The 18,685-nt window shown below is 33.2% G+C and overlaps 1 protein-coding gene across 15 annotated transcripts in view; it reads left to right on the top strand.

The window, feature by feature from the left end:
* Positions 1–18,685, top strand: part of Mettl25 (methyltransferase like 25) — a 94,819-nt gene that overhangs the window by 28,484 nt on the left and 47,650 nt on the right. For all 15 annotated transcript variants that reach the window (XR_012450921.1, XR_012450917.1, XR_012450925.1 and 12 more), the window contains one exon: positions 13,742–13,836. Coding sequence is in view for 5 of the 15 variants with exons in the window: in XM_074084054.1 (XP_073940155.1) it covers positions 13,742–13,836 (95 nt within the window). In the remaining 10 variants the exon portion in view is untranslated. The remainder of the gene's footprint in view (positions 1–13,741; positions 13,837–18,685) is intronic.

Here is an 18,685-nt window from a genome sequence, read left to right on the forward strand (position 1 = left end):
AACAACATTCTTGAAGTATAAAACTCAGTTAAAACATTGGAAAACCAAACACAGATCAAAAGCAGCAGAAAACTGGATCATAAATATGGAATGATGTGTTAGAAACTAGACAAATTCTTGGTTTTCTTTCTTTTTTATTTTTTTTTTGACACATTCTCACTATGTAACCCATGCTGGCCTCACACTCGAAATCTTCCTGCCTCAACTTCCTGATAGCTGGAATTATAAATGTGTCACCATACGCACCTGAAGCTAGACAAATGCAAAGGAAGAAAAGTCTTAAAACAAGCAAGATAACTATTATGACTACCACTAGAATTTTGCTTGCTTACCTTTATTGATGAGCAAAAACAGATGGGGGGGTATGGGGGCAAACAAGACTATTTGGCAGCCACTGTTGTGATAAATGGAATATGAATATAGCCTTATTTTGTGTAAAAATTGTATATTATATTATCCTGATATTCTTTACCAAAATAGAAGCATATCACTATATAGTTTGATTATTATGTTAAAATATCTGACTTAGAAGGCAGATGGTTTACATACACAGGGTTAGCATATTTCCTGTCACATATCAAACACTAAGTTATGTAGAGGTCTATTCCTGGATGGTCAAATATGTCATATATACCTCACTTTGTATCTTACATACCTGCCCCTCACCCTCATTTTATTTGCACAGCTGTTTTTAAGTTCGAATTGGAGCAGTGTTGCACTTTGGAATATAAATTTGAGTTATTAATACTACAGTAGAGTATAATGGAAGATTCTGGCATTACACATTACATCTTTTATGGTGATATTTACTATGTAAACAGTATTTTGCATGAATATGTTTACGCAATAACAGTGTGGTAGATCATAGAGGTGGTCTGTCGTGTGTATGTCTTCAAAAATACCTCAGACAGACCTCTCTACAAGTCATTATGAATACTGAATTTATATCATATGTTTTGAAAAATTGCTTTTAAATATCTTTATATTTTGATCATATAGTCCCTAAGAGAACAATACCAGAAACAGTTGTATTACAGTGCTTTACAGGTCACACATTGTCCCAAGTTTAATGTTTCAGTATTTTGTCTTAATATTGATTATGGTCACAACTTGAAATGTTTCTATTATTTCTTCTCCTAGAGTGTGAAGAGAGAACTTTTTGTAAATCTCAGTATAACTTGGTTGATTTTCTCATAAAAGTTGAAACAAGCTGTATGAAACATTACTGATTACATTTTGTTCAGGCATCAGTTATCTGGAAGATTGAGCCCTTTGGTAGCCTTAGAATTAAGTGACTCCCAATTATTCTAAAGTATGTCAGTTCATTTGAGTTAGGAATGGATAGGATACACAGTTCTTACCAATGAAGAATGAGACCCATGTCTCATAGGAGATTTCTGTTTTTGTTTTCTTTATTTTGTTTTTTGAATCTTAAAACTGAACAGAAGACAAAAATATTCCCCCTTTTTTGTCTTCTGTATGTTTCTGTTCAGTCTAACGGAATTATTTACTTCTGCCTAGTAGTGTATTAAAATGTATTCTGTCAGTGCTCTGAATGAATTTTTCAGATGCAGCTGAGGGATGAATCTACATAAAATAAGGGAAATTTCCTTAGATCAAAAGAAATCAAAATCAAAAACAGGGAAGGGAAGGGAAACAGGGAGGAAGAGGAGTTGAGACCAAAGTAGGAACCTCTGAGCCCTAAAGTGGCAGATAGTGTTGTTCTGAGGCAAATGCAATATTGGCTCTAAAGCCAATATTGGGTCTTCTGCTTGGTAGGGGAGCTGAATCTATAAATTCTATACTAAATCATGCATTTGAATGAGACAATCCCTTTAGTATATTCTATGCATAAGCAATCTGAAATCCTTATAAGAGAATACTTTACAAATTCAAGCCCTTTGAATTTCTACAGATTAGTATCTGCCAAATCTGATTTTAAAAGTTACCAAATATGTATGCCTGTGTATCTTGGCCAGCCCTTCTCTATTCAACTGAAAATACCACATGTAATAAAATTTTTTTTAAAGTATTCAGATGCTGGAAAGACACTTAGTATTTATCAGGACAGTATGTAGATAAGGGACAACTGAGTTATTCTGGGTATTTGTATATCATGGCAAACTTGAACATTGGTTTCATAGGTACAAATGATAAATCCTATATATGGGAAAATGCAGAGGAGAGCCTCATAGGGCACACTCTTATAATTTCAGACCACAATGATAAGGACTAAACTTAGGATTGTAGTAGTAATAAATAGATGAGTTCAAGAAAAAGAAGTTATTTAAGGAGTGGGAGATAAAGAAGAGGCAAGTATTAAGGATGGTTACCAAGTTCTGTTTTGACAAGCTGGGTAAGTGTCAATGCAGCTTACATGATAAGAAATACTACTAAGAAAGAGCTGAGTTTGTAACGTTTGCCTAACAGTGGCATAGACAGTAGGGTCATTTAATTACCTGACATAACAGAAGGTCAGGAGGTAGCAATTCTAGGGTTGAGTCACTGGTTCATTTACACTGGTACACTGGGTTCATGTTTAAGCTTCTCTCATAGGGCTGCTACAGTTTTACGTATCATGACTTAGTGAGAAGTAGGCATCAGGTAGAGGTTTTCTCCTCAATCATCTCTCCCCTTTAGTTAAGGAGGAAAAGAAAAATCTGTTCAAAAGTTACTTAGAATTCCTTCATGTTTCATTGTATTGAAATGACTCACAGATAACTCTGAGCAGCAAGAGAGTCTGAAAATGTGAATATTTTGCCTTTTTAACCTCTATTCTGAGGCAGGCAAAGTAGAAAAGAGTAAGTTTACTAACTGCATCTGCACAAACACCCTTTTCTTCCTCTTTTATCTTCTTTCCTTTCTTTCCTCCTCCTTTCCTTCCTTTCTTCCTTTTTTCCTTCCTTCCTTCCGTTCTTCCTTCCTTCCATCTGTCCATCTCCTGTCTTTCATGTTCTGTTTATGGGATCTGGAAGGAGTAACATGAAAACATTTTAAAAGGAGGGATGATCTCTTCATATATTTTTGTGCTTTGATACCCACCACATTATTTAATCATTGTTTGTTAATGTGTGTTTCTCACAGTAGACTCGGAGATCCTGTATGGTAAAAACTTCATTTAAAAATTTTTCTTTTAATTCTTAACACTCACCATACTATGAGGTACATAGCAAGCACAAGATGTAGAAATGACCATGTGAGATAACAGTATAAATTTCAAAGAACTGATTCAATTCTAGTTAAAACTAAACACATTCAATAAGAGACCTTGAGAAGAAATAGCTATGTTGATAAAATTTAGGTCTTATTTAAGTCACAGAGTCAGATTCTTTTCTGATCATAAATTATAATTTCTCTTTTTGTTGTTCTTGAGAAGGAACAAGATGCTTCCAGATATTCTGCTAACTACAAAGTTTTTATTTCTTCTCCCAAGCACAATGAATATGATGACCACAAAAATTGTAAAACATGTTTATGGAAGAAAATTATATTTTTTCTTTTAATTGTAGTGGCAGTATCACATTTTTGGTCTCAGAACCACATTAAGGAATACATTTTAGGAGCCAGAGGCATGACTCAAGTGGTAGAGTGTTTGCCTAGCAAGTACAAGGCCCTAAATTCAAACCCTAGTACCACCACCAAAAAAAAGAGAGAAAAAGAGACATATTTGAAGGCTGGGATTATAGATCATTGGTACTATGCTCACCTAGCATGTATGTGGTCCTGGATCTGGTACCCAGCACTGAAAAAAAAAAAAAAACTTACATCACTATCTAGTACATTTAAAGAGAAATGAAAAACTAATGCTTAATTTTACAAAAAAGTACTTTTTGTCTTTTTCTGGTTGGTTCATTTGTTCTTTAACAGGGACTTAATCTTACAACACAATGCAAATTGACATTTTTATGCTGTTCCTTTTTTTTCTTAAATTTCATAAAAATGTTGGTTACAATCCACCAAATTGACCTCATAGTCCATTAATGGAAGTGGTGTGATGGTAAATGTTTATGGTTGTCTCTTAGTAAAAGCCTCACTGTATTGTATTTCCTGATTTTCCATGATGTGAGTATACCCATATTGGCTGATTTCAAGCTGTCAACTTGATGTTTCTAAAAGCTTGAGTTGAGAAGAGATGTACCTTCTCAGCTATCTCTGGAGCCACTAAGAGTCAGCACTAATAATACTACTTTGGCTGTACTCTGTGTTTTGTAAAACATTGCTATATAAATTTATATTTGTCATAAGTAAGTGAATTTGCACATTTAGTCTGTGAGTCACCTTATCTGTGCTGTTTTAAACATCCCAACAATTATCTAATATATAGCAAATGATGGATGTCTATTGGTTAAGACAATGACTTGCTTTATTTTAACAAATATGAAAGAATATTTATATCTTCCTAAGTTTGTTTCTTTTTCAGTCATCCAGCTTTTCATGAAAAGACTTCAGTTTCTCAACTAAAACTGAGAGGGTTTTTCTAGGTTGTATACTTCTAAGTTAAAGAGGAAATATTTTACTCAGCTTGTCTATCATGGTGCCTTTTGCATTACTAGAATTTTTTCTAAGAATTTTAATATAAAAATTGATGAAGTTTTAAAACAAATTAAGTTATTGATTATATTTCAAATCATTCTTTTCATTGAACTCTGCTATCCTTTCTATCTTTCATCAATACTTGGTCAGAAATGTAGAGATTGGGGCACGGAATTTCTTTTTAGCAACATCTACTTTAAAACCATCCTAAAATTAAAATTAAAACAATGACTCTAAAATTATGAGAGCACAGAACTAATTTATTCACAAAACGTTAGAGCAATGAGAATGTCACTAAACATTTATTCAACATAGGTCATACTTAGGTTTAGAAAACACTCAACAAACTGAGTACCCACTCACTGCCCACTTTGCTAGATACTGGGGATATCTAAATGAAATGATGTAAATAAATTTACAGTTGGGCATGATGGCACAGGTTTGTAATCCTAGCACTCTGAAGGTGATTTCAAGTCCATGGGCTTGAATGGTGAGACCCTCTCAAAAAACAAAAAACAAAAAAAGAAGGAGGAGAAGGGGGAGGGGGAGGAGAAAGGACGGAGCAAGGGGAGGGAAGGAGGAAGTAAAGAAGGAAGGAAAATTCCAGTCTGTTAGAAAGATTTTTGTTATAGATAAGAAAAGACAGCAGTAACATAGAGTGATGGATGTTCTAGTCACAGTATGACTTAAGTGTATATTGTGCGTTATGTGCCTTGCCTCCCACAGTGTGATGTTAGAGTTGGGTGTAAGTTGAATTGGAAGCATAGATATAGTGATTTCTAAATGTCTGTTAGAGTGTAAAAACACTGAATAGAAGAGGTACTTTGACTAAGAAGGAGAGTTCTTCTTCTGTCTTTACACTGCTGTGACCTTACCTGTAAATTAGTCAAAGAGAGAGGTTAAGTTAGAAGATCTGTCTCTATGGCTTTTCTGTCATTCTCCTGACTTGAATGTAGCTTTCCAATACATGCCTGTTTCTTGAACTAAATCACAATATTGTGACATAGTTTTAGTGTTCTTTTTTCCTTAATTATATTGGGTTTGCACAAACAAATATTTCCTGCTATGATTCTGCATTTGAGAGCTAAAGTGAAGTTTTTGAGAGTTAAAGTTTTAAATCTATACCAGTATAATAATAGCATACATGTTATATTTACCAAAGTTTTATATGCCTGGGTTTTAAGAAATGAAACTATCTAACAATAATTCATATCAAATACATATTTAAGCTTTCATTTTCTTAATTACTAGTTAATAGCTAGTTCAGTAACTCAGTGAGAAACTGTTTAGAGCTATCTCAGCTTCAAAACAGTTTCTGTAATGGCTATTCTAGGTATTCTTTGCAATATTATAAGAGTTAAGTAGACTCTACTGCCAACTTGTAGATTCAACTGTTTATAAGTTTTTGCTGCATATCACATTACTCTTCACTGTTCAGCTGGACCTGTGTCACAGAAAATTCTTGCCAATTTGTATGGAATGAATACAGAGATTTCTAGATGTACTTGGCATTCTTTGTACAATTAGCTCACACTGACAGCTGTATCTGATCTTCAGTCAGCTGTACATTTTCTAGAATGTTGGCACTGATTTTAAGTTTGTCCTGGGGCATCTTTTTGCTGCCTAGCCATCTTTAGAAATGGATCTTTAATACAACTTGCCCCTTTCTTTCTTGTATTTGCACCTCATTATTTCTTGTGACTAATATAAAGTGGTTTTTGAAGCTTATATATATTAGGCCTATTCAGCTTTAAAAATTTCTCCTTGTGTTCATGGTAAATAAAAAAAGCCAAGAATGTGATTAAATATAAAACAAAAAATTAATTAACATTCCACTTAAAAGAAGTAGTGAACAGAAATAATTTATGCTTTGAATGTAAAATAATATGAAAGGAAGGCTGATCGAGGTTTTTAAGAGAGTTAATTATCAAACTAATGTAAAACAGACTTTTAAAAAAACTAGCTCACAGTCTATTGCTTTTATATACAAAACTGGATTTGGGTACTGTAGAGAATATGCCTTTGAAACAGGTTTTGTTAAAAATGCAGTGTTCTTACATTTCTTTTTTTTCTGTAGTAAGTAAATTTAAAGAAGTTGTCTAAATTCTTTCATTATCAGTCTGGCCCAATAGTGAAGTTTTTATAGAAATGATGCTACAGTATGAACCGTAATACCAGAATAAAGACTGTTTCAGGTGTGCCATATATGTCTCAATATGAACTGTTTTATCAGAAGCAGGATTTGTGGCAGAGGGAGCCCTGTCATAAACTCTGTTGGAGAGTTGCTGACAGTGTTCATCAGATCAGCTTAATGTTTTCCCTCAGCACCTGGGCTTTACCATCCTTACTCATGCATTAGAATGTAAGACCAAAGTATCTGGACTGATTCATTAAAAAATAGTGTTTTAATGTCAATAGGACTATCAACATAATGCATGCATCTTTTCCCTGGGTTTTTATTTTCCTTTGTATATATGTACTCTTAATTTCCATGCATATACCTTGAGATTGCATACATAGCTTATATTTTTAACCAAAGAATAAGTAAAATACTAAAATAGTAGAACTAGAAATGGGGATGACATGCAGGGGAAAAAAGATATTATAAATAACAATATATACAACTAGTGTAGTAGTCAGTGTTTTAAAGAATTGACTCATGGTTATGGGGACTGAGAAGTCCCGTGCTATACAGGTTAGAGATAGGAAAGCCAGTAGTATTCATTTCAGTCTGAGTCTGAAGGCCTGAGAACCAGGAGTACTGATAGTCTGAGTCTCAGTCCAAATTCAAGAGAACACATATTTCAGCTCAAGCAGTCAGGCCCAGAGAGAGAATTCAACCTTTTTCCACCTTTTTGTTCTATTCAGTCCCTCAGTGGATTGGATGCTGACATTCAGTTTGGGGAGGGGAATCTCCTTCATTCTCTTCCACCAATTCAGATGCCAGTTCCTTCCCAGAACTTCACAGGCAGATTCAGAAATTATGTGTAAGCAGATACATGGGCATCCTGTGGCATAGTCAAATTAACATAAAAATGTTCTAGAAAGAAACAAATTAGAGATAATAAGTTATTTTCTTATTTTCCCAATGGTGAAATTATGTTTTTGCCATTAGCAGCTATCCCCTTCAGAATCTTCTCCAAAACAAAGCTTATATGTGGAATGAATGTCTCAGTGACTGAAAGATGCATTCTGGTGAAGGCAGAAGGAAACGACCAATAGGAGCTTAATTCATTTTTATAGAATGAACTAATTGCCATGAATATATGATCACTGTGGTGTAATTTTCTTTAAGTGTCTCGAGTTCCAGTATCTCTCTCTAGTACCTCCTTCATAATACGAATCATTGTTGGCATCTACACATAAACTATCGTTATAATAAGGTTACCAAATATTTATACCCATGTTTTATAATAATTTTAAGAGAGAAGAGCAACTTTTAGAACTTAACTGCCTTTTTCACTAGGTAGTTATCCTCTTCTCATTATACTGTTTTGAATTTATTTTGTTACATTCATTGTTTATGCTAAAGAGTATAGGTGTAATTCACACCTTTTTTCAATTATACTTATCCTTTTAGTTTTAATAAATTTGAGAAACCAGTAAGTTACTAGACTAAAGAAATCTTGGCAGTTCCATGTTAAATTTATCCTTAGGTAATATTTTGAATGCCATAAGAATTTGGCTTCATTTAAAGGCTAAAATGATTTAATTAAAGCTGAAATGAAAGTCAAGAAATTCTCATAGAATTGTCTGATAACCACTGATCCTAATTTTAAAACTGTAAGGTAGAAAATAAGTTTATAAACTTGGAATTAAAAAGAAATGTCACCTTTTGAGAATGTGTCAGTCTCTATGTACAGTTCTTCAGATACCCTTGAAACATTTTTAATGAAGTGTAGGAACCCTAGTCCTTAATGAAAATGAAATAGAACAAAGACTAAACTTTAAAGTTGAGGTAAAATGGCTGATAATTAATATATACTTCTTTTAAAAAAATAATATTTTGTAGAAGACTGAGATGCCTATAACTTAAATCTTTATTGTTAGAAAGCATTACAATTGTGGCATGTATGCATGTCATACAAAGAAAAGAAGCTTTAATAAAGGATCTTAAACTTAATGAACTGAAAATATATTTATTGATTTACCCTTCAATATAAGTTATATTCTCATTATAAAGTAAGTGCTAAAGCGAGAGCACACAAGGGAGGGGTGAGGATAGGTAAGACACCTAAAAAACTAGCTAGCATTTGTTGCCCTTAATGCAGAGAAACTAAAGCAGATACCTTAAAGCAACTGAGGCCAATAGGAAAAGGGGACCAGGAACTAGAGAAAAGGTTAGATCAAAAAGAATTAACCTAGAAGGTAACACCCACGCACAGGAAATCAATGTGAGTCAATGCCCTGTATAGTTATCCTTATCTCAACCAGCAAAACCCCTTGTTCCTTCCTATTATTGCTTATACTCTCTCTACAACAAAATTAGAAATAAGGGCAAAATAGTTTCTGCTGGGTATTGAGGGGGGGGAACGGGAGGGGGTGGAGTGGGTGGTAAGGGAGGGGGTGGGGGCAGGGGGGAGAAATGAACCAAGCCTTGTATGCACATATGAATAATAAAAGAAAAATGAAAAAAAATAAATAAATAAAGTAAGTGCTAGTGGGTAGAGACAGCAGAGTAATAAGCAAATATACATGTATATTTATATATCATCTAATATAGAGAGAGGATATATATTTACATGATACATTTATATATGTAAATATATAATATATGATTTATAGGTAAATTATATATGTGATATATTAACAAATTATATAAAAATGCATTTATAAATGTATATGATACATTTACATAACAGATGGTATTATATAAATATATATGAGGGTGATAAGTGCTGTACAGAAAAATAAAATTGTCATACAGCAGGGACATAAAAGACATTTTATATAGGATGGCCAGGAAAGGCCTTATTTGTTGAGATAACATTTAAGCATGCAGTTGAAGAATGAGAAAGCAGTAGTAAGTCCTTACTTAGCTAGAGGGGCTGAATGGCTTAAAAGAAAAGAAAAGGACCAACTATATGCTGTGTTCAACATACTTTTCTTATATTTAAGGAGTAAGACTGTCCTATCTTTCACACTTCGTTATGTAGTCCTTAAGAGGGCTCTTCAGCTTGGGTACTCTCCTTTGAGAGTACCCTTCCTTTAGCCTTCATTGTGGCAGTGCATGGTAGCTTTATAAGCTCTAAGGAAAAGGATAACCCTCCTGTAGTTTCATCACCTTCATCTGCACAAATCATGGTACATACATGAAATGAAACCATCCTTTGCTCACTTCTATTTCTCCAATGATAGACCACTGTGCTCCATGAGTGACTGCTCCCCTGCTGGCTTCCCTGCTGTGTTATCTGGAAACAGTGATGCCATATGTCTCTGCATATGCATCCCCTTTATCACCAGAAGTTAGTTGAGACTTGCTGAACTCTTGGAAAAAGTTGGAAAAATTCCCTCCCCTTTCTTCACACTACCACAAAACTCATAGTTTCACTACTGTCTGTCTAGGGACTTTAAAGAATAATCTCATCATGCCTTTTATCTCCATACATGCCAGCCACCAACCCATATCACCCAGCTCATCTCATTTCCAGGGCCCTAATCAAATGAGTCTCCATGTGCACTTTGTTTTGACTGTGTCTTATATTCTCCCTGATTCCAAAATCCTTCTACAGCTTCTCAAATTCTGTCAGTCATCACAAAACGACTGTATCTTTTAACATCTTCTCTGAAAGGTACTTTATTTTCTTGCATAATCAAAGTCTGTCTCTTCTCCAAAGAATCATACTTCCCATATCCTTTAAGCAGTGGATTTTTCTGTCTCACATCTCTCGTATGGGGTAATCTCACACTCATTGCTATTTCTAGACTGCATTTTTTAAATCTAAAACTGTGTAGGAAATTACCCCTGAAATTGAATGGCTTGTAGATACAATAATTATTTAATATCTTTCAGAGTTTCTGTGGGTCAAGAATTTGGGAAAAATTTGGCTATGGGTTTCTTATTTTAGATATTTTTCCCCTGGAAATGATATACCCCTTCCAATGTAATGGATTTTTCAGAAATTCTGTACTCTTTTTCAATCTAATGTTGAGTAATTTTTTTTCAGTTCAAGTTTTCTTTAGGTTATCACTCGAGGAGGATTTCTCTACCTATTTTCAGGCAAGTAGACATGCTTTTTTCTTCCCAGCCTAAGGTGAATTCCAGAGCAGTTGAGGTCCACTATTTACATTTTCATTATAAATCCACTTTTGGTTGTTTTTTTTAAGTGAGATTTGTTTCATGTTCTGCAATAAGTTGACTTCCATCTCCTTTTTCTAATTTTCAAGCTTGTTTGTGTGTTTCTTTCTTTGTAGCTATTTGGTTGGTTGGGATATGAGAAGAGGTTAGGAAATTGCTAGTCATTTACACTGAAATTATAAGATAGTTTTCCATGTTTTAAATATGTCTCATTGAAACTATAGGGGGGTTTTTTGTTGTTTTTTGTTTTGTTTTGTTTCTTGTTTCATTATATCATCGCTTAATACAGTCGTTCCTTGGTTTCTGCAGGAGATTAGCTACAGAACTACTCAGAGCTACCGGTGCTCAAGTACTTTATATACAATAGCATAATATTTGAGTATAGCCTATACTTTGAATCATCTGGATTACTTATAATACCTAATACAATGTAAATGTTATATAAGTAGTTTTCATACAGTATTGTTTATGGAATAATGACATGAAAAGTATAGTCTTTACATGTTCAGTACAGACTCAGTTTTTTAAGAAATATTTTCAGTTCCATGGTTGGTTGAATCTATGGATGTGGAATGCAGGAATACAGGGGTTGACTGTATTCTCATGGCTTGCTTCCTCATTTGATTTAAGTCTCTGTTCAAACATCACATTCTTAAAAAGGATCTTTACATTAATTAGAACAGGACTATTCAATTACTGTACCCTAAATGCTTGATGGATACATTGTTTCCTTCATTGCCTAGGTTTTACCTTTGAATAAAATGATCCTCATCTGTTTATTCCAGTATAATGTATAAAATTTTCCAGATTCTAAGAGTGCTAAGTTATAAAAAGTTGGGGAGCATGATAGGTTCAGAACCAAAGTAATAGTGATTTAAACAAGAGAGATGGATATTTAAGTTTCATCTAGAGGTAGACAATTAAAGCTACTATGGGAGCTGTCTACTAAAAAACACCTCCCAAGAACCCAGATTCTTCTATTTTGTTGTTTTGTCCTCTGGTGCTTTTGTTTACATGGTCATAGTTTGGCCTACCACTATGATCACACTCAGACAGAGGAATGAAATAAGGGAGTGGGGAGTATAAGAAAAGGAGCATGCCCTCCCACCTTTAAACATAGGACCTCAGATTTGCACATATCACTTCTGCCCACATCCAGTCGGTCAAACCCTATTTCTGTAGCTACTCTAGTAGCTGTGTAGGGGATGTTGAATGCTCTGTTATTACAAGGAACAAGGAGATGGGGATGGGAAACTAACTTTTTTCTAGCCACTAAGAATAAAATAACACACAGTCTGTCTCTAGCTCCTTACTCTTTGCAGTAAGATCTGCCTATAGCAATCCTTTTGGTTAGTAATAAGCATGTTTCCATTAAATCCTAAAACATTCAAGAACATAAATAAACCAGAGAACCCCACAGCCTGGATAGGCTTCGAAGACTCTGTGAGACCTATGCAATTGCAGGTGGAATTGTTCTTAAATGTACATTTTTATAGCTTGATGGTTAAGGACATGGGTTTTGGAGTCAGACTGCCAGAGTTTAAATTCTCAGTCTGCCACATACTAGGTTTGTAAATCGGGCAGTTTCTATAACCTGCCTATGCTCAGTTTCCCTTTCTGGGAATAATAGTATACATAGTTCTATAGTTACTTTAGGAACTAAAGCAAATTAATACATATAAAGCACTATAATATTGTTTCACAATATTCAATACTATATAAAAACTACCATTATTATTTATTCTGATTTGGGGGGGTGAAGAAATAATCCAATTATCAATCTGATTCTCAATAGGATATTTTATAAATTTTAATTTAATAGCTGAGAGAAACCTCTTTCACACATTTATGATCTGCATGAAATTTAAACTTCCTCTCTTTTAATTAAAAAGCGTATGGTAGGCTGGAGGTGTGGCTAAAATAGAAGAGCACTTACCTAACAAACACAAGGCCTTGAATCCAAACTTTAATACCACTCCCCCAAAAATCATTTGATCCTTTATAATGTAGAAATTTATTTCATAGAATCTTCCTCAGTTGCATTTTCTTTTAAAGATTTTTTTGTTCATTTTGTTCTCAGGTTTGAAGTTCTATTTTATTTTATAACCTAGTAGAAAATTAAATTTATATTTATTTCTATTTTCATTTAGTTGTCACAGTTGTTAGAATATTGAAATCTATTTCCCAGGTTTTAATTTAAAATAAATTTTTTTTTCATTTCTTTTTGAAAGACCTCATGAAACTAACAGTCTATTTGAAGCACTAGAACATCAAGTTACATATGTAGTTCTGTCAGTGAGTTGGGCAGTAGATAATGTTGATTTTTGTTGTCATTCCTTGAATCATATGTGCAGTTGAGCCAAACTGGAGTGCAGCCTCTTAAAACAATGAAGAAATAAGAGCCTGTACAGCTGTTCTTTTTCTGAAAAGTGTTCACAGTGGCAAAAAAAAAAAGAATGATGCCTCAATATTGTTAGGAATAAATTCATACTGTCCTGTAATAAAGTGCCAAATATTATATTTTAAAGTATGTCATTTTTTTTTAAACAAGGCCAAGTCAGCAGTAAATGCCTGGTATCTCATTACCAACCTCCTAAAATTACACCAAATGTGACGTGTATTTCACTTTAAATAATGCTTGCTAAATCTTAGAGAAATGGTTTTGGCAAATTGGTTGGTATCAGACTTGGGGCTTAAAATACAAAGCAGCTGTTGTTGAACAAATACCAATTTCATAATATTAATATGCTTTCAATTAACAAACTGGAATGAACTATTAAACATTACCACTTCCATGCTTAACTACTGTTTGACTTTCTCAATGACTGATTTACTTTCTCATTAGATTATTTACTTTAACTGAAAGAGGAAGAATTTCTTTAAATAATCCATATTTTCCTCCATCTGCAGAATGTACTCAAGAAAAGTGGGGATTTCCAATGTGCCAATATTTAAAGGAAGAGAGATGGTGCTGTGGACGTAACGCCAGAATGTCAGCATGTTTGGTACAGTAAAATTATTTTCCTAGAGTAAGAGCTTTAACCAGATGTTGCACAGTTTGATATTTGGCTAATATATGTTAAATTCCAAATTTCACAGAGCATCATCATTAATGTTTTTGTATAGTGCAGATTTCTATTCAAACATTATACACTGTACATGTAGTGTCATAGTAAATGTTTACATGTAATTATGTTAATTATTATATAATGTGTACCAACTACAAAATCTTAAACACAGAGTCAGATTACTTTATACATAGCTTTACAGTGTCTTTGTGTTATTTTGCAGAAGTAATTTATTTGTCTCTTAATTTTTAATAGAATGAAACAATATTAAGCTACCTGGGATAGAAAGTAATCATCATTTAGTTAAATAAAACATCATTGTGCTTGATTTGACTAGTGTCCTCACACCTAGAACACTAGTCCAAGCTTTGCTCATGTATTATTTTGGTTTACAAAGGAGGAACATGTGAAAAACTGTAATGGGTATTTTGTTATCAGAAATTTAAAATGTTCCAGTTATATAGGATAAGTAGATACAGAGATCTGAATTACAGCATCAGGACTATAGTTTGTACTATTGTGTTATATACTGGGCATTTTCTGAGAGTAGATTTTAGGTACTCTTACCATATACACAAAAACTGTGTGAGACAACAGTTATGTTAAATTGCTTACCTGTATTAATCATTTCACTATGTATAGTATAAAAAGTCATTATATTGGATACCTTAAATTCACACATTAAAATTTTTAATAAACTGTAGTTGAATAAATTGTCCAATCACACAATAAATGAATTCTTTAAAGGTCCATTATTTCTTTGCCACTGGCATACTATTTTTTACATTGCTATGTAATTTGCAGAGTTCATATATCTTGGAAATAACTTAGAAATATTTTTATGCTAAAATAACATTTCCCTTACATCGTCTTACTTAAAACACTCCTCTGGAAATGTGTCTTCTACATTCTATTCTGTATATAAATAAAACTTGTTCAGAATTTTGTTGGAATGACAGTCATTCTTAGAATGATAGCCAGGCAGGTAAGAAATTGAAGTAGCGTTTTCTACAGAATTTGAGTATCCTAAGAGAACATACTTAAAGATACTTGCATCAGGATTTCACAATTAAACAGGGTATATCTGTTCCTCTGTGGTGAAGCTCTTAATTAGTAGTTCTCACTCATAAACACAGTGTTTGTAATAAGGTTGATGTTACACCCATTTTAATGACCAACAAACTGCCAAGAATCATTAGATGTTTAAAGAAAGTCCAACATTAAAAAGTAGAGGGGATGTTTTTATAAAAAGGAAAAACTTTGAGGAACTAGAGACTACCCAAAGTAGCATAAAATAATTATTAATATCCCTTAGAAATACAAAAGAATGTATGATATCCATAAAACAGGTATAAGTGCTATAAAGTGAGCATTTAACAAGCCAAAAATTTTTTTGAAAATTAAATCACATAAATATAAAATTTAAAGACTATATTACTCCAAGATCTCATAGTCATTCTCACCTTTATTGGAATGCCTCCCTCCTTAGCAATATCCCAACCCTTGCTCACCTCAAATTCTTTCCTTTCTTTCTTTCTTTTTTTTTAAATTCTAAAGTAATTTTGGTAAGTCTAAGAAACATTTCTTTTGGTTCATCTTGTGTTATTGCCTTTTGCTCTGTAACTGACCTTTTCCAAAAGTGTTTAAAGCATAAAGGATTAAAAAAAAGAAAAATACTCTTCAGAGATAAATTTCAGATAAATATTTAAGAACATCAGCCAGAAATAAAATTTTAGTTAAATTAGGGAAACCTCGTCAGCGTACTTTAAACCTGATAAAACTAAAAATATTGTAGATTAGTATGAAAGGAACACTTAGTGCATTTTTCTAATCTTTGTTTATTGCCCAAGAACAGTACTAATGTTAGCTAGAAACTTCTTATCATTGACCTTGTTATCCTTTATTATGTAATCAAAATTTATTATTTATATTTTTGAACTAAACTGATCAATTTGTAATCAATTTGATACATTATAAGAACCTTTATAAATGCCACAATGTACACCCATGTAGCACAAGAATAAAGGAAAAAATATAAAAGCATAAAATAAGATACTTGATGAAAATTAAAAAATAAACTTATCAGCACCCCATATAAAGGTAGTCTACCATTACATGATATTATTATTAACATTAAATAATTTTCTTATAAAAATTATTTTTTATTTCTTCATTTAGTTTAACTTGTAGAAGAATTCATAACATAAATCTTATCTGAAATTAGCACTGTGAGTACCATAAATGAAAACACATTCTTATCTTCAATTTATTAATTTATTGTGAGTTGGTTGCTGTTTGATTTCATATGAAATTTATGTAATAATTATTTCCTGTGTCCTTGACATACTCTTTGGCACTTGATAGTCAATGAAAGTATTCTTCAAGCAAATTTCAAGTACATTGAAGATATTCTTAAATTGTATTTATTCTGTAATTCTTACAACAATTTCTAGGAAACACATTTAAATACAATGAATTCTGGTTTCCCCACTTTATCTACAACGCACAAGGGTATTAGAAATAAACCACATTCATGGGAAAAGTTTTTAGTTCCTACTCTGTTACTAATTATCTGTAACAATAGAGGCAGGTTATTGGCCTTGTCAGTGACCTTGTACATCTGCAAAAATTAAACTTACTTTTCCAACTTTGGCTCCTAGTACACAAAGAAGGGAAGCTTCTAAAGTGAAAGCAGCGCTGAAGCAGACAACTGACCCTAGAGTGGCCCCACCCTGAGGCCATATACAGCCCCAACCAATACACTAGTAAATACAAGAGACTCTTAACTAGTTTTCCTCTTTGTGGCGCTGGGAAACAAGCCCACTGCCCTGACCACAAGGGTGAATGCTTGGCTACTGAGCTACACCCACAGTCCAATGGAGAAACTGCAAATCAGCCCGCCATTACAGTCCTTCCTGAACATTAGAATACTTCACCTGAAAGACTACAGGTGGCTAAAACCTCCACCAGTGACGTGGCTTCAGTTGTGCAAATTCTGTTCAGAAACACAGGAACTCTGAAAAAACAAAGGAACATGGCTCATCCAAAAGTCAACAATTCTACAATAATGAGCTACTCATGATAGTGAAGTGGATGAAATCTCAGACAAAGAATCATTATAAAATTGATCAATGAAATTAAAGAGGACTCAAATGAATTCCAAGAGAATGCTAATAAACAGCTAAATTAAATAAGGAAGATAATACAGAATATGAAAGAGGAATTCAGTAAAGATATAGAAATGCTGAAAAAACCAGTTGATGTTCTGGAAATGAAAAGCTCAATAAGTAAAATTTAAAATCTCAGTGAAAGCCTTGCAAACAGACTGGATAAAGTTGAAGTCAAATTATTAGGTATTGAAGACAAGATAGATGAATTAGAAAATTAAGACAAATAATAAAGCAACCAAAGTAAGAAAATATGAATAGAACATGAAAGATATCTGGGACACCATTAGAAGACCAAACATATGAATCATGGGCATAGAAGGAAGTGAAAAGGTGGAAGATAAAGGCAAAGAAAACATATGCAATAAAATAGTATAAAATTTCCCAAGTCTTGGAAAAGAAATTGACATCCAAGTACAGGAGGCTTTTAAAACACCAAGCAGACAATACCAAGAAAGAATCTCTCCACAGTGTATATAGTTAAACATTGAGTGTACAGAACAAGGAAAGGATATTAAGAGCTGAAAGGAAGAAGCACTAAGTCATATATCAAGGCAAACCTATCAGAATAACAGCAGACTTCTCAACAGAAATTCTAAAAGAAAGGAATGATGTATTTCAAGCCCTGAAAGAAGATAACTGACAACTTAGATTACTGTATCCAGCAAAGATACCCTTAATAATTGAAGGAGAAATAAAACCTTTCCTGATAAACAAAAACAAAAGCAATTCACGAACACTAAATCATTACTGCAGAAGGTATTTCAAGAATATCCTTTTCACAGAAGAGAAAAAGAAACACAAACGTGAAAATACAAAAAGAATAAATTTCACCAAAAAAGCATATAAGCAAGTGAGGATTAGGAAATCCAGCATTACAAAAACAACAAAATGCCAGGAATTACTACATATTTTTCAATAATAACTTTGAATATTAATGATCTCATTTCTCTGATCAAAAAAACAGACTGGCAGATTGGATTAAAACACAATCTCTATCCGTTTATTGCCTTATAAGAAATGCACCTTGCTAGCAGAGACAAACAGGTTTAAAATGAAAGGATGGAAAAAGGTATTCCAAGAAAATGGAGAACAAAAGCAAGCAGGAATTGCTGTACTCATCTCAGACAATGCAGACTTCAAACAAAAATTAGTTTGAAGAGACAAAACTCATTTCATATTGATACTGTCCTATCAAGAGGATATAAAAATTATAGCATACATTGACTGAACATTGACACACCCAATTTAATAAAACAAACACTACTGGATATAAAAGCACAGATAGACCCCAACACAATAATAATGGGTGACCAGCATGTCATTCTCTCCAATATATAAGACATCCCGACCAAAAAAATCAATAAAGAAACTTCAGAATTAACACTGTAGATCAAGTAGACTTAGCAGACGTCTACAGAATATTCCACCCACTAGCCATAGAATACACATTCTTCTAGCAGACCACTGAACTTTGTACCAAAAAAATCTTACTTTAGAACATAAAGGAAGTGTTAATAAAAATAAGAAAATTGAAATAACCTCATGTATTTTATCAGATCACAATGGAATAAAACTAGAAATCAACAACAAAAAATTACAGAAAATATCCGAAGATG

The sequence above is a fragment of the Castor canadensis genome, chromosome 8 (assembly GCF_047511655.1).
Source record: "Castor canadensis chromosome 8, mCasCan1.hap1v2, whole genome shotgun sequence".
Classification (NCBI taxonomy): domain Eukaryota; kingdom Metazoa; phylum Chordata; class Mammalia; order Rodentia; family Castoridae; genus Castor; species Castor canadensis.